Genomic DNA, 23,411 nt, shown 5'->3' with positions numbered 1-23,411 from the left:
AGTTACTACAGTATACCTGTGAAACAAATGAAGTGGAGTTAAGTATATTCTCCCCTGAAGTGGAATAGAAGTATAAAGCATCAAAATATGGAAATAATAAAGTACACGTACGCCAACGTTTTACACAAGTTCATTTCTGAGAAAATTTACTTTGTGACATTCCACTATTGACAAATAAAACAATGCATTAACTCCATTTCAACCGAATACAAATGTTTCAAATTAAATCTATGATTCAAAAATGGCAAGATTATCAAAATTAGACTTACTCTGAATCAATAGGGAAGACAGTGAGCGCCCAAAAGTGTTATTTTGAAAAACAGGTTTATTTCATCTGTGCCACACACTCACTATTCAAAAATAATATTCCCACAAAAGTCGCTACTCATTTCACAATATTCATAATAAAATACAGTTACTTCAAGTCTTCTGACTTCAGCTGTCTTGAGATGCCTCCGCTGGACCGTGACTCCGTCTGACTCACAGCTGGATTAAAGCCCACTGCAGGTTTTACGTCTGTCCGCGGGATTTCTGACAAGACTGGCTTGAAGGAAACGCTTGGAGATGAAACACACTATATGCACCACATCAATTGTTTTCAGAGGAGAAGCTCTAAAGAATATTAGCTTTTGTGTAAGGGTTTCCTACAGTATATTGTGCAGAACACACCAACGGTACACGCACAGAAAATAGAAAAGAGCACACTCCTCCACACACGGTTTAGAGGTCAGAGGTCAGGCACTACAATACTGAAGAGACCAGTGTTTGAGTGGATATTCAGCACAGGCAGAGCACAGTATAAGACATATGAAGTGCTACAATCATCCTTATGCATTAACAATATTTGAACAAGACTGTACTGTATGTACACTCTATACACGTTAGAAATACGACTTGAAAGAGTGATAGTAATACCTCCTGGTATTTTACACAATTAACAGTAGTACTGCTCTGGCACCATATAGTCAAAGAGCTGTAAACAATTCTTTTGTTTTTTGATTGGCTAGTTTAATAGTTCATAAAACAATCTTTTTTTTTTTTTTTTTTAAAGCTGTATGCCATGTCCTGCTTTTTTAGTTTTTAGAAAAGACTGACTGTAACATAAATACTTGAAAAAATAAATACACACATTTACACTAAACTAAAGTACTGATGATAAAAAAAAAGAAGCAAAAGGCATATTTACTGTGGAAATCCCCAACGTAGAAAGGCCCAAATACAATATTGAGCCCAAGAGTCAGTGCATTCTGATAAAGAAAACAGTATTGCACTTTAAGATATCAATCCATGAAGTGTGTTTTCTCAGCAGGAGAATTTTTTTCCCCCATCACATTGCACGTCAGTGGTATTATAACTTATTTATTGATTTAGTGTCACAGGTGATGAGAAGGCCTCCAACACCAAAGATGAAGTATGCTATGTAGAGGGTAGCATTGAAAGTCCACACGGCAAACGGTTACTCCAGCAGTTCAGTCCATCGTTTGTCAAAAAATGTCCTCATGCTGTGGCCGGCTCGTCCTATTTCGGAATCGTCTTCGTTAAATTTTTCACAGTTGTCAAAAACCAGGTTCACGTCAACGATGAAAGTTTCCAAATTCAAATACCTGTAATGGTTAGAAAAAGTTTTTAAAATGTTTATGTATATGCAGCTACAAATGAAAAATGATGAAATACATAGAGTATATGTATATGAAAAAACACACATATGTCTACTTAAAAACAAACATTGTGACTGTAACACACATACTGGTTGTTGGTGAGCTTTTCTCTGATGGTGGAGAAGTCCATGGGCTTTCTGATGACCTTCCTGTATCCAGGGACGGCTTTCTGGTTGACGGGCGTGAGGAAGGGCCAAGCGTCCTGTTGGGCCTCCAGCTCATCCAGCAGCACTCTGGAGAGAACAAGTGAAAATAAAAAAATGTTAAAAAGGATGTTTTGATTGTCAAATGTTCATGACTTCCAGAGGAGAATGAGAAGAGGTAAAGCAAATGCCGCTATGCATGCAGCGAGTACATGATCATGCGTACCGGCACACCGTCAGCCCATTTGTGTTGCTCTCTTTGGTCGTTTTGGCTTTTTTCACACAGGAGACGGGGCTGCCATGCCTGGCCTGGGAGCAGGGGGGGCTGTCGTCTGCTTTCCTCTTTTTGAACTCCTTGGTACCTTTCTTTGGCACGCTGTTGCTGCTTGCAGCCTCGTCTTTGATGAGCTCTCCTACCACAGATGGCTTACTGTTTCGTTTTACCTCGCTGCCTTTCTTCCCTCCTCCAGCTGTTCGGCTCTGCTGCTTCCTACTCCAGGGGGACTGACCACTCCCCTGAATGACAAAACACACACGAGGCCGGTGAAGAGACACAGAAAACGTATAATCAAATCAATTAACTGGATGTGTACATGTGATACATCTACGTTATTTAATAATTTGATCGACTGTAACAGTGGAATAAACAATTAGGGCATGCTGGTGTACCTTTGCTACACAAGTGGGACAAAACCAGTCGCCGTCAGGTACTGTGGTGATCTTGGGTTTCTGGCAGTAAGTGTGGCAGCCTTTGTCACATCCATCACAGAGTAAGAGCAGTTCTTCATTATCCCCCTTTTGACAGAGCTGGCAGTGCTGGAAACAACAAAGTGTAGTCGTGAATACAACCCGAGATACATCACTATGAAAACTGTAGGTTTTAATGCATGTCATTGCAGCCAGGCACATTGAACGATGTTGATTTGTTACTGATTGTCATCTGATATGGTTGCTGCCTCGTAATGATGCATTGTAAATTGATGCTGCCATTTATTTTCTTTTCACCTTTTGCCTAACAACAACGCTGCTTTGCAGATTTATTGTGTTATCTTTGATTGCTTTCAAGAGGTTTATGTACTTAAAAAAAAAAAAAATCAATAAACCAATAATTTATACAATCTGTGATTATGGGAGAGAGAGTGTCACTAACCACTTTCATGATGGATCGTTCCCAGGCAATGGATTTCTGCAGCTGCTGAATGCAGAGTGACAGCTGAGCTGAGCTGCGGACTTCACCGAGGGCTTTACGCCACAACCTCATCCCCGGTGCCGCCTCCTCCTCACTGTTTTGACATCACAGAGATCACATTATCAAACTGAATGATAAAAGCCATTAACCCTTGTGTTTCAGAAGCAGTGTATTGAGTCTGTGTGGGATGGACCTTCCCTTCACCATCACCACTAGAGGATGGTGTGGTGCAGGTACAGTGACATTATCCAGTCTGATCTGAAAGGTTGTACTTAGAGGGTCTTCTTCTCTCTCTCTCTCTCTCTCTCTCTCAGTACCTTCGCTCGATGTTCCTCTCCAGCTCTGCCAGCCTGATGACGGCTATATCAAGGGGATTGTCGGGCCGTCGCACCATCGTGCCAGGGAGTTCGTCCTGGCTGGTTTCTCTTTGTCCTTTCTTCTCTGGAGCAGGGGAAGCATAGAGCTTGTGCTCGTGGTAGACCAGATCCTCCCTCTCCGACTGGGGCTCGTGATGCATCCAACCCTGAGGGAGACATTGTTACATTTGATGACACAGTAATTAACATCAAGACAAAATGAGGACACTGGTCAAGGACAAGCATACTTTGGAGAGTTGCTCATGAAAATTAATTTGAATAAAACCAGTGTTTTATCAGCCATATGGGCTGTATGAAGATGAAAGAGTAGGATGCTCATTTGCACAAACCTTGACCTGCAGGCTGGCAGATATGACTTTCCTCTCCAGACCCTCGACTTGCTGCAGCAGGCTGATGTCCACCTCCATGGCCTGCTCCTCAACACACCAACCCTCCACCGTCTCCTCACGCAACTCCCCCTTCTCCAGCTCTGCCACATCAATCGCTACCACCACAAATAAACAGAAATTACAAACTACCGTCTACTTAAAGCAAACTTGTTTTATTCAATGTAAGTCGACCAAATGCCAATAATATATTTTGATATCACTGCATGTCTGTTGTTGTAAAGAGAGCAGGGGAAATGTGGACTAACCGTCTTTGCTATTGGCACAGAGCTGGTTCGTATACTCCATATGTTTTTGGATCTGTTTCTGCAAGGCCTTCTCTCTGATGCCTCGGCTATGGAGGGCCTTGACCAGACTGTGTAGGCCCTCCATGTCTGCCACCCTCCACCAGCCACACAGCATCCCTGCCAAAACACACACACACACAATTTTAAAACTTGTCACAAAATTGTTTAATTTCCAGCAACATAGAGAAGTTGTATTACTGAGTGACCGTCTGTCTGGGCAGTAAATACTCCGGCATATTTGACTCGTGCATACTGGCAGTGAGCCATTCTTACCCTCAGGGATGGGCTGAGGACTAGGGTAGTCTTGGGTGTTGGCCACTTCCACAGCGGGGAACGAGGCACACTCGGGCTTGTCACTCTGTCGCTCTGGGGTCTCACTCTTGTTGACGGAGTTGGGATTTGCCAGGAAGAAGACCTTTTTGCCATTACCCTCTGCATGTTGGGAGGCCAGATCCAGCATTGGCGGTAGAGAAGCACCAGAGAAGGGCATGCTGGGACTTGTCGCTGCGCTGGACACGTCGCACCATGTCAGCCTGCTTTGATGAATGCCAGACTTTACTTGCTGAGGGGGGAAAAAAAACACACACACTTGAAATTATGATCAAACTTTACTTCCACATACATGACTCAAACTTGTGATCTGAAATAATTGTGACTGAGATTATTGCCATCAACCAACCTGAGAGACAGAAGGCTGAATGTTATTGATCCCAGCAGGAGCACTGGAACTGGCTGAAGCCAGGGGATCAGGGGAGGGGGATTCGGTGCTCACGGTCTGTAGGGGAGAGGAGGAGTCTGGAGGACTGGAGCCTGAGGTGAACGAGGACTCGTCACAAGGAGAGCGAGGCAAGAGGCTAAACCACTGGTTGCTCTTTTCCATCAGCATCTTGGAGAGCTGGTCCTCATGAAAGATAGACTGAGGGCTGCAGGTCATCCAGGGACTACTGAGCAGGGAGGCACTACGCAGAGACAGCACTGAAGTATCGGATTTATCCATCAGTCCCTGCTGACTAGTAGCTGTCTGAGAGGTAGGATATGAGGGATAAGATGCAGCGGTAGGGACTTGAGCAGAACGACTGCAGTGAGAGTTGATGTCAGAATCTCGAGCCATTTTGGCTACTTCGAGGAGTTTACTGAGCTTTGAGAAGGAGCCGGGTTTCTGGAGGAACAGATTGAGACTGTCCTTGTCCTGCTGGCCCTCCGGTGTGGTTGTATCGCCGTCTGTGCTCTGTGCTGGGCTGGAGACCACTGGCTTCTTTGTCTCTTCCTGCTGTTCTTCTTTTACACCGATCACGGCAGCAGTCCTCTGTCTTTTCCTCTCTTTCTCCGTCTCTTCATAACCTGAACAACATGAAAAGGTAACCTCAGCACAAAAAAAAAAAACGTCTATCCTGTACATGGTGATGAACAAAGACAAAAGTTAACAAAATCCGAGCTCTCCGTTTTGGTTTGCACCTTCACCGCTCTCCATGCCCTCCACAAAGACGCCGCTACACTGTGGAAGGACCCAGTAACGTCTCCTGTAGCGGTCCTGTCCAACCGTCATGGAGCGCAGCGAGTGAGATGAGTCAAATAACTTCTGTCTGATCTGACTCTGTTGCTAGAGGGACAGAGAGTACAGCAGGTTGAACTATGCGGTATTGAATTCATTGATGTACTAAACCTGAGGAAAAAAATAAGTCTCATGGGGTTGAATCTACCTTGTATGTTTTCTCTATCTGTTTCTCCAGCTCCTCCATGCTGGCTGAGTGTACACTGTCGTCCTAGATGAAAAGATCTCATTAGCATGAGGCCAGTGGACTGGCTGACATTTACTATAACAAACACTGATTTAAGCCGCTGGCTCCGGGAAAAGCACCATGCTGTCACTGACCTCTTCTTCACATATCTCCGCTTTCTTCCCCTTCCTCCCCCCCAATTCTTCTTCCTCGTCGTCGTCGTCCTCTCCCTGGTCTTCACTGGTGTCATCCTCGTCCTCTTCCTCCTCACTGTCCCCTTCTTTCCTCTTGCATTTGTTTCTGGCAGCGGGGATGACAAAGGTGTGGCTGTCCTCTCCCCCCGCACTGCTGTCCCTTTTCCCCGTCTTCTTGGCGTGGATGCTCCGCAGTCTTTGAAGACAAAAATGGACAGTCAGCTTATAGAGTGCACATCTGTGTGAAATTCAGACTAGTTGAGAAACCCAGATTATTTCAGCATCATCATCGCCTTCAGAAAATGTTCACGTGTAAGCAGAGAGTCTTTGAATAGCAGCTTAGATCATGCATATACTCACTTGCGAAGTTTTCCCTCGGCAACCCACTTATCCTTCCTCAGGTTGGTAATGTGATCTATGTTTCTGTCGATCTCACTGTGAAGTATCAGACGATATTTACACAGATGTTTTTGTGACCTTTTTTGCATTACATAAAGAGTATGATGTCTTTGCGCCACACTGCTGTGTGCAGCAGATGTGTTTCAAAGTGTTACCAGTACTACTGAAAAATGTATGATGTAGTTTGATGCAACATTGTGAAACAATTTATCTTATTCATTTTGATACTTCGGTTATTTCTATTAAAACGGTTGACTCAATGGATACACAGAGATTAACTTGTTTGCTTCAGGCACATGCAGTAAGATACACTTGTTTGTACAGACCTAGAATGCCCAGGATTTATTTTAATGTTAGTTTAGTTCATTAACATTACTGTACAAAACTTAGCTTTAATCGATAAATAGCTGAATCAAAGAAAAAGCCTCACCTGATCACAGCCTTACTGCAGCAGAGCTCATTGACTAGGAATGCTAGCATGGAGGCCTTCTGCGACGGGCTGTGGGCCTGAAACGCTTTGGTCCTGAGGCTGCGCGCCAGAGCAGCCAGCTCCGTCTGCTCACAGTGACCCTCCATGTAGATCTGCAGGATCTCGGACACGTTGTCTCGGTTGATCCCCACATTAGTCAGGTGGTCCCCCAAGGCGGTCTTATGCTGAGAGAAACAGTGTGTTTAAAAAAAAAAGGGAGTTCAGTGTTAAACAAACAACCAGACTATCTTTTTATATACTGTAACCCATGAGAGCAGGGCACAGGTGACGGGTATAGCCCCTAAGAGCGCAATGAGAAACACTATCCTTTTGAGCAATTATCTTTTTGTAAAGCAAAGCAACGTTAAGTGCTTAAGTGACCGCTGGGATGTGTCTTGGACACATTTAGGATGTTCAGATATTATGAAACAGGATATTTTAGTGGACTGAATATACACACAGCCTGGGCCAGCCTCTTAATACGACTAGATGTAATAATGCATTGTAAGGTAAAGACATGATTGCATCCTACGGCACGGCACGGACAAATAGCTTTGGGGAATGCAAATTTTGGCTTAATATGTAAAGCAGGTGTGTGCTTTTTTTCTGTATCTGTGCACATACAGTACACATGTAAATTACAGAACAGGAACCATTTGCACTTCAACAACAAAGTCTCACCTTGTGACCTGCAGGTATACCAGGATCACACACAACTACGGAGAGCATGTTCACCAGCAGGTCCTGCACCTTGCCCATACTGTCCCCAGTGTTGAGCAACCCCTCTTGAAGGTCTCTTAGGTTAAGCATGTTTGGATTTGTGTCTAGCCTCAGGACCTTCCCAAAGCTGCGCAGAAACTGCAGCACCATCAGGCATTCAGAGAAGGTACTGCCCGGTAAGACCAGGCCAGGGATCCGGGACAACTCTGGAAGTGGCTGCGGAGTAATAAAAACAAGGTTTCAAAAATTAAATATGTAATATTTATCGCCTCTCAAAAACGTATTTCTAGTTTCTGCACACAAAGAATCAACATTAACACAATTTAAAATTCAGCTTGTGTGAGAGAAGTGTCCAAAAGATCTTAATTAAAGAGTAAGTTGGAAAACCTTTCCAGCATTACTTGTTTCAGACTAGTTTGTCTGTCAAGCCCAGAATTCTTTGATTACAAGTAGCAGATCAGTAATACTGTGGTTGGTGTTAGGGCACTAGTAGCCACTTGGTGGCAGTATTTTGACTTAAACCTGCTTTCTTTTTAATCTATTCCAGATGCTTTCAGTGATATTGCACATCTATTTTGGTAGATCTGATAGTGAAACAATGAAACCATAAATTTGTCAAAGAGCTTTTCTAATCTTCATGCCTATAGCTCCTACAGTGATTATACCGATTGATTTACATGTCAAAAATCCAATCTTTTCCGCACATACCTATTCCACAGATGGAGACTATCCACGCTGACACACATGGACTCTCATTCTGCGTGAATACCTTATGATCTGCTAAACACATGTCTTCATTTGGTTTCTTCAGCTCCTTCGCCTTTTCAAGTTCCAGTCTTCGGAGCTGCAGTTTCCTCTCCTTGTTTAACCGTTTCTCATCCTTCTTCTCTTTCTTCAGACGCGCTTTCTCCTACAGCCAAGAGAGAGTATTACTGACTGCTGTGCTCGGAATTACAGAGGGTGGAACGCACAAACAATGACCTCAATTACCACGCTGTTGAATCATCAAAAAATATTAAATTACTCAGAGAGGGAAAACAAAATGAAACGGTGTAGCAGAACACAGGAGCGGGGATGTGAGCGGATCAGTTGTTACCCACCTCTGCCTTCTTACGGGCCTCCACAGCCTTCATGAGCATCATGTGCTGCCGGCGTCTTTCCCTCTCCTGGCAGAGCACAGACACACAGTTTCTTTTCTGTTCACAGTATTATTTGAAGGGAAAATGCCTCATGTATGCATTACACAGTACGAACACCTAATACATGCACAGTAGAAGAAGAAACACAGGACGCCATTTGTCACAATTAAAAAAGTTGCACATTGCACCGTACGTAGAGTGTAAGAAACAACACAACAGGTAAACCAAATGGAGCACAATGATAGACGAAAAGCTACATCGCGGGTAGTGATGCACACACAAAGCATACGTTAGAAACAGCCATTATTAATCCGAGCATGTCGGCAAGAAGGCAGACTGAAAGATACAGGCCAAGAGGTTTAGACGTATAAGCTGCAAATATTAAGTGTTACAGTGAGAAGCAAAGCACATCAATTACGAACATTATGAACAATGTTGTAAGAAAACTATTCTGGAGATTAAATTAAAAATGATTATACTTCAACTCTTTATTTACTGTGAAAGCTAAAGTGTAGAGTCCATCTATGCTATCATTGGCTCATTTAATGACGCCAATGAACAACCATGATAAAACATTCAAATCTCCAATGAGGAAAAACAAGAATTTGGTTTCCATTAACTCAGTGATGTAAATCCCTGGCAAGGAGTGTTTATTGATTTTTCTCAGGCGATAAAATAGATTAGAAATTTGGCTCACACGCTTTAGAGTCAAATTATTTTGAGGACTTACATTTTATTCAATCCAAAACAAAAACAATGTAATAGGAATTTGGTGTTCGCACTACTAGTTATATTTTCTGTTTTTCATCGTATTGGCCAGATAATGGATGTGTTTTCTTTGAGAGACAAATAGCGCAGACGTATGGAGTGCACTGTTCTGGAAAAGCCATGCAGAAGGATGTAGTATGACTGCAGCCAATGCTACACTTTGATGGCAGCCATTTATCACAACACGTTCACAATAGGTTGTTAAATGTACAGAAACAAACATACCCATACCATATCTAGTCTATGTCTCTCCAACTCCTGGTAGAAAGAGTTTGCAAAGTATTAAGAAATAGAAAATCACACAAGAAAATAAATGCCAGAAAAATCCAAACGATGGTAAACTCAAATAAAATAAACACACCCGTGAGAACCTCAAAGCATCATTTGATAAGTTGAACAAAATAATTCCATTAGGCTACGGAAAATGATCTTTAGTTAGAGACCATCTCAAAGACATTGAGTTTAAACACAGAGTAAGAATGGCTTTCAAAATAATTTGGTCTTGATAATTAAAAAAAATAAAATACCTGGTGCTTCAGTATGACAGCTTGGAGTCTTCTTATCTCCTTCTCCTTTAACAAAAAAGATAAAGTCAGTTATAAACTAACACATAATCACAATTTTAAAAAGGCGTATACATACTTTATTGAACAACATCATGCTAAAGATCCAGGCCCCTAGACTTCATTAGTTGAACACATTTCACAGATCCATGTGGAACGCAAGGAGATGATCAAACCTCTTTTTATCAAAATGATTAACTAAACGCAAGGAAGAGATCTTTCGCACTGACGAGCAGCTCAATGGAGCAAAAACATCATCGTGCAGACAAGTAAGGGAAAAAGAATGGGAGTCAGCTGAACAAGGGAGCATGCTCATCTGGCGCACCTTGTTTCGCTTCTCAGCCTCCATTATTTTGGCATTGGCTGCTTCTTCTTTCTTCCTTCTTTTTGCCTGTACGCGAGGAGAAACAACAGATTCATTTAAAAAGACATACAGTACATTCACCACAGAAAAGCTTTGAATAAATACACATTTTTATTGGGGCAGTAAACTCTGATTAATGAATAATTTTCATCATCAGGTGAAAATAATTTAAAAAAAGACTTGGAAAATGATCTTAAATGTATATAATAAAGATAAATCTGGTTTGAAAAAACTAATTGAGCTTTGTGCTTAACATTATGTAGACGTTTGCTAGATTGTTCGCTTTCCACAGAAAGCTAAATAGTCAGCGGCTCACTGATAAAGTCACATCTAAAATATTGCATTCCTGTGCAATGAGATGATTATGTCCTCCCATTAACAGTGAAAGACAAAATGGTTGCAGTTATTATGAAACACCAGCAGGCAGTGAGAATAAATTAGGCAAAATTCTATCAGTAATTACAGCCACAACGAAATCCTGTTAAGAGCTGCTTGCCAAGCGTGTCAACTAAAATTTGATTTATAAAAGCTAAAATACTTCACAGCTGCTATTAGTGAGAGAATGCAAAATACGTATTTCACCTAGCCATGGTAAACTCTGGGCCACCTCTTACTTAATGAAATACTGTATTTTGTATTAAGCTCCATCATGGTTTGAGGAGATTTTCATATTCAATGGCACTTTTTCAAAAAACCAATTAGGCATTAGTCACATGTACCCACTGGATGTGACTAAAAGTGGGGCCACATAATTTAGGAATAGCCTTTGGTTGGGTTTAAAAAAAAAAAAATCCTATCAACAGCAGAAAGGAAGTGTTTTAGAATGTTTCTGCAATAACTTTCAGGACGAACCTCGAGAATTTGCTGTGCACGGAGTTCTTTCTCCATACGAATTTGCTGAATGCGCTTGATCTTCTCCTGGTAAAAGGATGAGGGCAAGATCAAATGAATTAACTGTTAAGTCATGCATGTCATAGAGTGGCGGAGGGGGGGGTTGAAGAAGTACAGTGGGTCTTTGCAGACAGGAAAGGTGCAGCATTTAGAAGGATAGCAACTTCCTTGCAGAATTTTAAAAGCAATTTGACTGAGCTTAAAACCTTTTTTTTTTTTTTTTTATGAACAGAGAAGCTGCAGATGGTTATTAGGCTTTGCACGGAGAATTAAACAATGCATGCAAAGGAAAGTCCTTACTTGCTGTTTAACAATCTTCATCTGCTCCCTCTTTTTCCGTCTCTCCTCTGCGGCCATTATTGCTGGAAGACACAGACAAATTAGGCTTGCACACAGCGTTGTGATGCAAGTGTGACTTGTAGTTAGGTGTTTACCTCGCTGCTTCCTTGCCTCCTTGGCTGCTTGTGCCATGGCCTGCTTCTCAAGTTTCCTCATCATTTTGATCTGAGCTGCCTGTCGAGCTATTTCTGCAACATAATGACGTCCGTTACTGAAGTCACAGACCCTATTAAAAACTTGAAAGAAAAAGTGACCCACAGATACTCTCACACTTCCCAAAATTCCTCTGAACATCCTCCAAAGTAAGCGCCAGGAGTTTTTGCAACAAGCTACTGTGTTTACGTTCAATTATGACGTTGTCGCCCATTGAGATATTCCATATTGCTGTCGCTTCCTAGATGGTTTCTAAGGATACGACGACAAAACATTCACCACTGATATTTTACATTGTTGGGAATGGTTCTGCTAATAAGCTCTACATACATTATTAAACTCCTTTGAAGCTTCGCTGGAAATATAATTAAGTTATCACTTTATCACCAGTTGGCTTACTATCCTCACAAAAAAGATAAACAACCCAGGTAAATGATAGTTGTGTGTGTTTAATGGTTGATCTTCTCTTGACCAGGTGCTGCTGAGAGGTTTCTGGGATGTTAACCGACCTTGAGCCTCCAGTTTGCGTAGCAGCTTTGCATCGCTGACATCATGGAAGTTATTTTCATCAATATTAAGAGGATGGGTCTTCCACCGGCTGTCCCCGGTGTCATCACCTATCGACTGCCGCTCAGACTGTGTGCAGCGGCTGCGCCTCCCATCCATCGCTATGATACTGGGAGCGATCTCCTCCTCCGCCAGCAAGAACCACTGTAAACCCTGGTTCGTCAGACGGAGAAGAAAGACATATTAAAACCAACAAACCAAACAAAAATGGCTCGACTATCTACCCAACGCTTTAATTTATGGATTTTCATGTTGACTGGCTTAAGTACTTAAAGCTACAGCGTCGAGGCTGTGTAGGGAGTACGCAACATGCCTCAGAATGCATCATGCATTTAGACAACAGCGGTACTATTCTTCATGCTTAAAACATATTCCAAATAACTTTTTAATTTCATAAAATATATTACATTATACATTATTTTACTTGTCCCATCTGTGATTGAATTATACATTTGTTCACAATCAATGTCGACATCCTTCAGCGATGAAATGAATTGTTGAACACAAAAAGAAGTAGAAACAATTACCTCTGGTCCTTCTCTGGTTTCATAGAAGTCACCAACTTGAATCTTTGTACTGAAGCTGAAATTGTCTCGGGAGATTTCAGTTATTCCATTCCGAAGTAAGTACTGCAGACAAATGAACAACGCATATTAATTAAAGAAGTACATATTAACTGATGCAGTGAGCATATGCAATCGTGTAAGGCTTTAAAGCTACATTCAACAAGACAAAGCTAAACATGGTAGGTTTACCTTCATAACATCAGGATACTGACGCAGCTTCTTCCCACACGGAGCACAGTAAGCAACCGCTCCTTGTGGACGACCCGCCACAGTCCTGATACGGGTCTCTCTCTGCCACCTGAAAAACAAAGAAATTGCAAAAAAAAAAATTGCACATACACTACCATATAGTTAAAACAACGACAGACCGATCGCTCTAGTGTTAATATTGGGACAGATACAGTACACACCATCCTCTTGTTCACAACAGCAACCAAATAAGGAGAGAAATGATGTAAATGATGTCTGTACAGCTGTGTGGCCTTGTCTTCCTCTGACCCTTCCAGTAATCACACTCCTACATGGCCATGCACCAAGTGGGGCTACCCCTCAGTTCCCATGAGCTCCGCTGGAGAGCAGCCATGGCTTATAACAAGACATGTAGGCGGTTATCCCCGCACAGAGAAGGGGTTAATATCCAGACTTATGGCCTCTGTTTCCTGCTGATGAAAAACATCCCTAGAAGATGAAAGGCTCTCTGATCCAAGGCTGCAGAATTTGTGGGCAGGGGGCTACTAATGTTGCATGTCTGTGTTGAGGCTGTATGCAATTAACCCCTTGATGCTGGAGTGCTGGGCCTCATTTCATTTCCTGCCTACTGCTCAAGACTGGAGTTTTTAAAAAGGCCCCTAAAAGGATGTTTTTTTTGTGGTCTACTCCGATATAGCTCTCGATGAAGACGTCACTGTTCTCAAAATCAGGAACTCTAGTGGAGCTTTTTTTTACAGTATTTACCCTGGGAAAATTTCATATTTACACAGTGATATGCCCCAACTGCAGATGACAGATACGCATCTGGTTCGCAATGGCACAAAAACAGTATTTGTTTTTATTACTGGTGTGAATGTGCTCACACTGAAAGTTTATCGATCAGAAACGTTTCCAAAACACAGTTCATTGTCTGTTGTATTTGGCAAACCCAGAGATATGATAATATTTGCCGTGGATGATCATGTGTCTCAGGCTGCTCCACAAAGACCGTAGATAACCTTTTAGGAAAGGTCACTCGTCAGCCTTCGGTGAGCTGACATTTTACTACAACAACCAATTGCATAAACACAAACAATTCAGGAAGTAGAACAGTAAGGACAAATGGAACATGGTCAGACTGTCAAACCTTTGTGTGTTTCTTATGCACACTAGCTCACCCAAACTCAAGAGGCAACCGCAGAACTCCCTCATCAGTTACTCTCCTCCTCTTTCCTGATCCTGGAAAACAGGAGAAATGACTCAGCGCTTTTCGCACCTCCAGGAGGACGTGAGCAAATCCGCAAACCTGCCATGTTTACAGATATATCCACTTCACAAAACAAGGAAGGGGGCAAAACATTGCAAATATAAAACAGCAAACAAAAAAGGAGACCCTGTTATACATCAAGTTATTGTGGATAGCTGTTTTATATATTAAATGGCAAACGTCACATGACTTCACTTAGATGACCATGCAGGTCAGTGGAATTTGTTAGCTCAGTTCACAACAACAATGCCCTGATATGTATGAACATCAACATCACATATAAGACAAACAATATTCAGACCTTTTGACACGTATAAGGGAAGTACAAAACACAGGAACAGAGCTTGTACAGCAACAAGCCTCACCACCGTCATGACTAGTGTGAAATACAGTTAAATTCTGTATATATATATATATATATATATATATATATATATATATATATATATATATATATATATATATATATATATATATGTATACATAAATAAATGTTTCTTTTACATTATTGAGATTAATTCACTGCATACACTCTTCTTTTACTATTATTAAATGTAAAAGGAAATTAATACTTCTCTATTACAGCAAGTAAGAACCCAGCTCTGTTAGTAGCGTAATATGCTCCGTGACTCATCCAATGTCAGATGTGTAAAGCATCTGCCTGCGTTAATAAAGCAAACGCTGCTGGGGGCCATCAAAACAATGACACAACCAATTTCTTCCAGAGATCATTTTAACCTGGAACTATTGAGAGATGCGCATCCATGTTTTCATACTGGAAAAAATAAACATCATTTTCCACTGATGGGTTGGATAGAAAAAATAAATACCATGCTGACTTTTGTCATGATCCCACTCTGAATCACACGATAAAAGTGTCTTATTGAATTGTAAACTGAAGCCGTCTTGTAGGCTTGGGGATGCATTTGGTTTTCAGATTTGTTACCTGGCTGTGGGGCGAACGTGAAGGACGGCGATGTGGTGCTGTGGTTACTCAGTGCCCCTGAGCTGGTCACTGTGTTGGGGGTAAGTAGGCTACTTTGAGGCTTGATGATCTTCAGGTTGAGCTGGGAGCAGTTGGCTGAGAGGTTCGAGGAGGACCTTTGAGTAGACAAGGAGGCTTTAGCGAGTTTCAGGGGAGTCCTTTCTGCATCGCTGTCTGCTTCCGTCTCACTGCGCTCCTTAATATCATCCTCAGAGCCATCAGAGTCGCTATCCAGATTGCTCTCCGACTCTACAGGGGATACCAGCGTGACACAGGGAGGGGAAAAAAAAAATGATATTCTAATTAGCATTCTGCTCACAACCAAACCTCAATAACATGTTGTCAATGGAATATATTTATTCAATTAAGGTCTGTTTAATCCAACCTGACAGGCTACTGCCAGAATCTTCATCCTCAATATCATCTTCATTGTCTTCGTCGTCGTCATCAAAGTCATCTCCTAAAGAGTCGTCCGAGTCCCTGCTGCTGTGGATATCGGACTCGCTGCCTCTGACCAAGTCTACGGGTGGACAGGATGCTTTGGTTTTAGCGAGGCTCTTTCCTGCATGCAGAGGCTTGGGAGTGGTATTCTTCCTTGGCCTGTGAGCGAGAACCGACGGGGCTGAAGATTTAAGTGGGGAGGCAGAGCTGCCGGACATCTCCTTGGTGCATGTGCTCAGGTTGATGGGCATGAGATAGGCAGGGCTGGTGGAGGCTACCAGGAGGGGCTTGCTACTGGGGGTGCTGCTCTGGCTGCGGGGTTTAGTGACGAGGGCCAAAGGGGCATCCTGAACTGCGTTGTGTATCACTCCATTAAGGTGGTGGTTCAGGAACAGATTGGTGTCATTGCTGTGTGGGAGGGACAGTAAATGACTGCTGAACGTATCTGACGAATGTTTATGATGCGTCAGCGACGACGAAGAGGATGACGCATTTTTGTGACTTTTGTACCAGTTCTGGCTCTTAGGTCGCAGAGAGAACGCTTGCTTCACGGAGTCCTTGGAGTGGAGGGGCTTTATGAGTAAAAAATGAAAAAGTGAAAGAAACAAAGAAAAGAGGAAGTAATTACACAAACTGTCACTCACATTACATTACTGTGGGCTGTGAATGGAGGAATTGAAGGTGTAATAAGAGACAGGGACAATGAGGAGCAGACTCAGGCCTGTCAAATACAGTAAAGAAAAAAAAGCTGCTGTGGAAAATATTTTCAAATTGTTTGGCTTAGTGCCATTGTGCGACTCCAGCTGTCATCGTGTATTTGTTGCTATTGTCATACTCAATCAAAAGCCTGTATTTAATGTACCACCATCATATGAATTAAAACCCTCTTGTTACAGACTGCTACATTCTCCTTCCTTTTCAAAACAGTGACAATAACAGAGTCCTTAAAAGACTACTCCTGATAACAAACGTCCCAAAGCGTAAAAGAGCTAATTGCTTGTCAATTTTGTAAAGTATTCCCAATAGAGCTAAATGCGTTGTCGCTTCTTGTCATGTTGCGGTCAGACTCACATGATTTCCTTACAGTAATTTGTTTTTTTGTACCTTTGTTTTTGTAAAAAAAAAAAAAAGCTGCAGCTTCATAGCACCAATGAATAACAAATATAACTCACCTGTTTCAATTTGAAACTCTTCAAATGTAACAATCTTTCATCCGGAAGGTTTCCACCGCTCTCCTTCATGCCAACGACAAGCTGGGTGTGCTTCGGAGAGGGCATCAGGAATTTTGGTTTCTGTGGAGGCTTTTGTGAGGCTAACAGGGTTGGTGGTCTGGGTAAAGAAGAGAGGGAGAGAGCAACATGTTTGGAAGAGGAGGAGACAGAGCCGTGTGCAATATCAGTACCAATATCAATGTATGTATGAGCAATAAAACTACCCTGTGCAATATAAACATTTTATATTTCCTACCTCATATGTGCAAGAATTTTTAACGACTTACTTATGTATTATACCTTTACTGTTTGATTATTTATTGTACTTGCGTAGCTTTTTTTTGTCTTGTTTTCTACTGATGTTGCACGATCCACTTTGCTGCTGTAATCCTGCACATTTCTTATCTTATGCTTTGGTGAGATTAAATGAGAGAAGTGCTTTTGTGAGGTGGAAGGATGTAAGTGTTTTGATGAGAACCTGGAGGGGAGTGGCGAGGCCTCCCTGTGGGATGGTGCTCGGGGACTGTTGCCGGCTGCCGACCCCGTGGCCTGGATCACACTGATGTGCTGCTGGCCGGCCTCCTCCGCAGTCCCGGAGCTCTGGAGGAACAGCGCCGCGGACTGCGACAGGCCAGCGAGATGGGAAGCGGGATGCAGGCGGTACGGGGAAGTCAAAGGAACAGTTTCACGTCGACGGTCTTGAGTTGAATTTCCATCCGCAGTGCAAGGTCTCTTCTTTTCACTCTCACAAGTGTTCTGTGTCAGCCGCTGAGTAGGAGGATGAGGAAAAGACAGCATGTCATGTCAGCTCCTACTGAGATAGCCTCACAGTGGCAGCTCTGTCAGCTAGCACATACATCCAGTTTGCCACCCACCACCATGGCTATTTTTGACAAACCAACTAACATTTACAGCACTTAACAGAGAGGAAATTTGTCCCTTTAAAACTACTTATTTTACCAGACATTTTTATGTTAGTACATTATTCAGAAAAGAAACTCTTTGTCAATGGTGTCCACTGATTTTAAAGTTTGAGACACTTACCTTGACTTTCCTTTTCACTTGACTGTCTTTTTCTGAATCAGACCTGCTACTGTCATTGCTCTGATCATCCTCATCTTCATCATTGTCATTGTCGTCGTCGTCGTCGTCGTCCTCCATGTCATCGGGATCGCTGCTGCTCTCCTCACCATCACTGGAGGAAATATCTGACAATGATCCCGATTGGCTGCCACTCATGCTGGAGGTCTCTAGTGGTCTTTTGTTGGGTTTCTAAAAAATGAAATAAATTTTTTTTTTAAATGAATCAAGTGAAATGGGAGAAATGGAACCAGGAACAACAGAACAATGAAGTGCGTTTGAATGCAGTGTATTGTACACGAGTGCTTAGCGTGAACCTTTTCTTTTGTCTTCTGGGTGATCTTCTGGTGCAGTTGGCCGAGGTCCTGGCTGTTCTTTTGACACCGACTACTGTTGGCTTTAGTTTTCTCAGTGTTTCCCTTTGTTGGAAATGAACTGGTGGTCACAGCAGAGTTCCCAGTAGGAGAAGAAGCACTCCTACCATTCACTGTTCCAATTACGCCTACAGAAACTGGAAATGTGCATTTTTTTTAGATGGAAACTAATGAGAACAAGCAACATGAGTCAAACACATTAGGAGGACAATAAGTCTCATAATGTTAGTATTTTAACATCTTTATGGAACCTTTCTTTGTAGAGCCTCTTTGCTTTGCTTTAATCTATAACAACATGTAATACCTGAAGCAGGAGCTGGCTCTTTTTTTTACCTGAGGTACGTGACTGCAAGTGAGTGGGATCGTGGCCTTTGAAGGTTGATGCAAATATGGGATGCAGACCTAGAAGAGGAGGGAAGAAGGACCCGGCTCCGCTGGTATGTGCCTCAGATGGCCGCCACCAGTCTGGAAGGGAAGGGGGGGGGGGGGGGCGAGATACCATGCAGTTAGGCACAAACTGACACTTTATCTTGATATGCAGAGAATTAAATCTGCCAACATGTTATAAGAGCATGTTTTAGCCAACCTGTCAAAAGCACTAATCGCCTCAAAGTAAAGTTTTGAATTCCACTTTCATCCCTTTATGTTGGTAGTTGAACAATTAAAGCAGAGGTCATCTGCTAGAATAGCTGCAAAGATTCACCTCATCTACTAGAAAAATCACAGCTGCTGTAGTTTCCCCAAGTGCAGCATTCTTTTGAAACAGCATCTGCTTTCTAAAACCTACATTCACTCTGTGCTCAGTGTCATGATATCACTTTAAGAGAATGAAATCAGATAACATGGAGGCATTCTTTCATTATTTTTGACATAAAAACATGTCAAAATCTTACATTTTAGTGGGGAGACTGAAAAGGGAAGAGAAAAACGTCTATTTCTGTTGCAATGGAGTTTGACATCTTACCTCCCCATTAGAATAATGATATAATCCAGGAAGTCACCAAAATAATTTCCATGACAGATTTGAAAACAATTAACTCAACCATCAAGCAAATTTTCCTCTTTACTTCCATTAATAGAAAAACACATCGCATTTCCTACCTGGAAATGCACCAAACTGGGAGTGAGCAGCCAAGGCAGACAAGCCAAGACTTCCAAGGCCTCCAAACTCAGAGCGACCTGAACCTGATGTGTAGAGCCCAAAAGCTGGATGGCCGACCAAAGGGAAACCATTGGAGCTGCCAGAAATAATTGAATGTTCATCCCCAGTTACCTGCCGCAGATGGCCTGGAGAACAAAGGACACAGTTCATAGAGTGCTTTAATTATAATATATTAATGCATATATTAATTTTTTGGTTCATCTCGCTATCTAGAAAGACTGTCTCTTCTGATATTCTATCTACATATACAGTACACAACAATCGATTGAACATATCATGGTTTAATTACTCATTTATACAATCAGAAATTGTTAATGCCATGATACCATTAAAGACCTCTTTAGACAGTATTTGGTGCACTTAGCCTGTATCCACTCGAGTCTTCCACAAGCTGCTAGCTCGACAGCTGTGAGTACTAACAAAAGCCTAATTAGCCTCATTGTTTACGTTCATTATAAATAAACACTATGTTTACCGTCATACTGATCATTTTGGGGGAGTGGCTTTGGAGGGAGGCCTGAACTTGGCGACTTTCTTGCTAGATTTAGCGACTTTTGGAGCAGGTGATGCTAGCTGCTTCCATTGGAAAAGAGTTGGCAACACTGGGCTGGGTTTTTCTAATGGATACTTTCAAAATCCAGCTTACTCTTGCTGGTTTCTCCAATGTTGCTGAGCCCAACTTTAACAACCCAGGGCAGCCTGATAAAAGCAAAGCCCAGTTGATTTGTTCTGTGTAAATGCAAAGCTAACAAGGCTAAACAGAGTGAATTATTACTGTTGTTACAGGACATAATCAGCTGTTCATCTGGGAAAGTAACTTTGGATACAATTCCTTGATCAATAAGCTTTAAATGTATCTAATTCTAACTGTTTATACATCAAACCCTAACCTATTAATGTAATCTTACTTCAATTGAAAGGTTAATGCCGTTTAGCTGATATGAAAGTGGAGCTAGAAACCCTATAAACCACACAGGCCTAATCTGTAAGAGTGTGTTAAGGTTATAACAGCACACCTGCTGTACAGGAACAGTGAAATCTTTTAACAACTACTTAAAAATAACCAGGTCACGCCTTTCCTCAAATGCCACTCTGGAATCAGACACTTGTTCTAACTGGGTTAAATTCACAAGGAGGGGATGATGCATAAACACGTTTCTTAGATCTCACTCACCTAAAGCAATTACAAAGCTTTTAAGAGTATGACAGCTTGAGAACAATTGTATTCAAAGGGGTGTAACCATCTCTGGTCTTGTGGTATCTTTCTTCTACTTCCCACAGGGGATAGGACATCTCTTAAAAGAACTCAATTTACTTGATAATCATAACAGCTATGTGACTACAGAGGTGCCAATGTGCCGTAGTGTTCAGCCCAAAATAAATTATCTGGGAAATTTCTGTGCACGTTTGGTGTGGGGGTTTGAAAATGAATAATTTATGAGAATGTCTCTAATGTGTTCTTCATTGTGATAGCACAGCAAAAAAAAAAAAAAAAAGACACTAAAAGAAAACCCACTACTTTTTGGGGCATCTTATCATGAAAGAAAAAAATAATCACAAACCACAGTATGTAAATTTGCACATTATTTTGTGGTCAGGGGTAATCTGACAGCTTATGCATCACCGCTTCTCAATGCATAATGGCTTTGACCACAATTAATATTCAGAGAAAACAAGAGGATGTTGGCGGCTGCATGCACACAGAGGCTGACAGACATGTCAAATCACACAGGATAAACTGGAGCTAAAGGTTGTCAAAAGACATTCACAAGGGCGTACACAAAGCTTTTTAATTGTAGGCATTCATTAATTCGACAGTCTTTCCATTCCTATCAAATTGTCTGTAACATGTTAAGACTGGGAGAAGGTGTCTTAAGCCCCCTTATTGTGGCACAATTTTAATTCAGTGTTTTCAACACAGTTTAGTTGGACGTCTCCTCTTCACTTTTCTTCGCTCACGTCTGTGTGACAGTATAGTTATAAAGTGCATACTGATTAAGTCAGCCGGAAGAGTGCATTGATTTACATTTATTAATATCTTGTGGATTTAAGGCGGTTTTCTTTGCGACTATGAAAGCCGTTTGAAGCACTGCACACTCAAAACTTACCAAAAATAGTTCATCAACAACGGGCAGAATTCTAAGAAATAATGACTTGAAACTAAATAATATATCGTAACAATTAACTTTACGTCAGATTTGATCTTGTGCCTACGTCTACATGGTGTGTGTGTGTGTGTGTGTGTGTGTGTGTGTGTGTGTGTGTGTGTGTGTGTGTGTGTGTGTGTGTGTGTGTGTGTGTGTGTGTGTGTGTGTGTACCACAGGTGGTGAGAAGGGAGCTGCCTGCAGGGCTCGGGGCCGGGCTGCACTTTGTGGAGGGTGTCTGGGGTGGAGCAGGGGAGGAGCCGGCTGAAGAAGAGGCCATGTGAAGGGAGGACGGGGCTGATGATGGGGAGGTCAGCCGCTCTCCGAACTCCATATCTGTCAAACACAATCCAGTCAATACTTAGAGATGCAAGAAAAGAAAAGAAGAAAAACACACATCTGAATTTCCGTCAAAACAACACTGGATTTCAACCACTGACGTCTCAATGTGTAGAACTCCTTTGTGAAAGTTGTCCACTATTACTACAAATGACGTTGGCTGATAATCCAATGGTATTGTTTATTGTATTGGATTAGTGCTGAAATGATTGGTTTACTAATAATCGACAGAAAAATGTTTATTTTAGAATTATTTTCAATTATTGAAGTCCTTTATCAAGCATCATTACCCCTTTTTGTATTGAGTAAATGGTCAATCTACTAATTGTATAATAAAATAATATAATATGCTAACATGATAATTACCAACAACCTCTAGTTGCAGCACTAGATATAATAAATCTGGGTAATTCTTTGACAAACTCTGATGTCAAAATGAATGATTACGAGTACACTGTAATTAAATACTAATTATGAATTGTCAAGGTTTTGTTTAATGTAAAGCATAACAGCGGATTTCATATGCGATTTTGCATTCAGTTGCCTTAATATTCAGAAATATATACAGACTGGAGTGATAGACTCACACACACACACACACATTACAGACACACATAATCGGTACATTACTGCTGACTTGTCATCTTGTCATGTAAAATCTCTTTACAACTCTTTAATGTAAAACGTTCTAATAAAGCAGTAAGCCAATCTTCAGTCTCTTCGGAACACATTTGTATTCATCCTTCCACAATCTTTACATCAAGTCCACAATGATGAATAAACAAGGAGCTGTAATCATAGCCTCCGCCATTTCCTCTGATGACTCTCAGACCACCGTCTTTCTTCCCATCGTCCAAATCACGCCACGGAGATTCTAGTACTACTCTGTGCTCTTTAATCAGCCCCACATTTCCTGGATTTTTTTTCTCCATTATGTACGGCCCCTTCACATCCCCCTGATCACAAAAGCCCACATCTGAAATCCTCTTCAACGCATGTTTCCAGGTTGTGTTTTACAGCCTTGCCTTTGTTATTGTATTGTACATTACTCCAACAATTTCCAGATCTCCCCGGTGATTCTCCTCTGCACAAGAAAACAGGAGCGGCTGATTAATTTGAGGAGACAAAGCTACCCTCTGAATAGCAAGTATCATCCCTCACCAGGAACAGCACTGATGAGACGTAAACGACATGAAAGCTGCAGCCACGCTTCACTGGAAAGGCCAACATTTCCTGCGGTAGTGTGAGTTTGTGCGGAACAAAGAACAAAAGGTGCTTTCAGATTTATAAATCAAAATAATAAAAAAAAAGAAATGATTTGGTGTCAT

At 41.8% G+C, this 23,411-nt stretch overlaps 1 protein-coding gene across 1 annotated transcript; it reads right to left on the bottom strand.

The window, feature by feature from the left end:
• Nucleotides 1-307: 307 nt before the first annotated feature.
• baz2bb (bromodomain adjacent to zinc finger domain, 2Bb) lies at nucleotides 308-22,078 on the bottom strand (the record flags this gene model as incomplete). Its single annotated transcript, XM_079170752.1, has 37 exons — nucleotides 308-1,604; nucleotides 1,748-1,891; nucleotides 2,028-2,317; nucleotides 2,471-2,617; nucleotides 2,952-3,084; nucleotides 3,308-3,513; nucleotides 3,697-3,851; nucleotides 4,002-4,157; nucleotides 4,314-4,602; nucleotides 4,720-5,381; nucleotides 5,496-5,640; nucleotides 5,741-5,803; nucleotides 5,914-6,148; nucleotides 6,313-6,387; nucleotides 6,782-7,005; nucleotides 7,502-7,756; nucleotides 8,310-8,450; nucleotides 8,641-8,706; nucleotides 9,673-9,705; nucleotides 9,975-10,019; nucleotides 10,336-10,401; nucleotides 11,227-11,292; nucleotides 11,566-11,627; nucleotides 11,700-11,792; nucleotides 12,267-12,477; nucleotides 12,852-12,953; nucleotides 13,080-13,188; nucleotides 14,258-14,318; nucleotides 15,293-15,580; nucleotides 15,717-16,344; nucleotides 16,945-17,101; nucleotides 17,462-17,751; nucleotides 18,028-18,255; nucleotides 18,381-18,574; nucleotides 18,780-18,902; nucleotides 19,539-19,724; nucleotides 21,919-22,078. The coding sequence occupies 37 exons, from the start codon at nucleotides 22,076-22,078 to the stop codon at nucleotides 1,457-1,459; spliced, it is 6,636 nt and encodes a 2,211-aa protein (XP_079026878.1). The 3' UTR covers nucleotides 308-1,456.
• Between the last annotated feature and the right edge of the window lie 1,333 nt (nucleotides 22,079-23,411).

This window comes from Pholis gunnellus (genome assembly GCF_910591455.1).
Source record: "Pholis gunnellus genome assembly, chromosome: 12".
Taxonomy (NCBI): domain Eukaryota; kingdom Metazoa; phylum Chordata; class Actinopteri; order Perciformes; family Pholidae; genus Pholis; species Pholis gunnellus.
The sequence above is the reverse complement of the archived record's forward strand: the minus strand, read 5'-3'. Positions and strand labels throughout refer to the sequence as shown.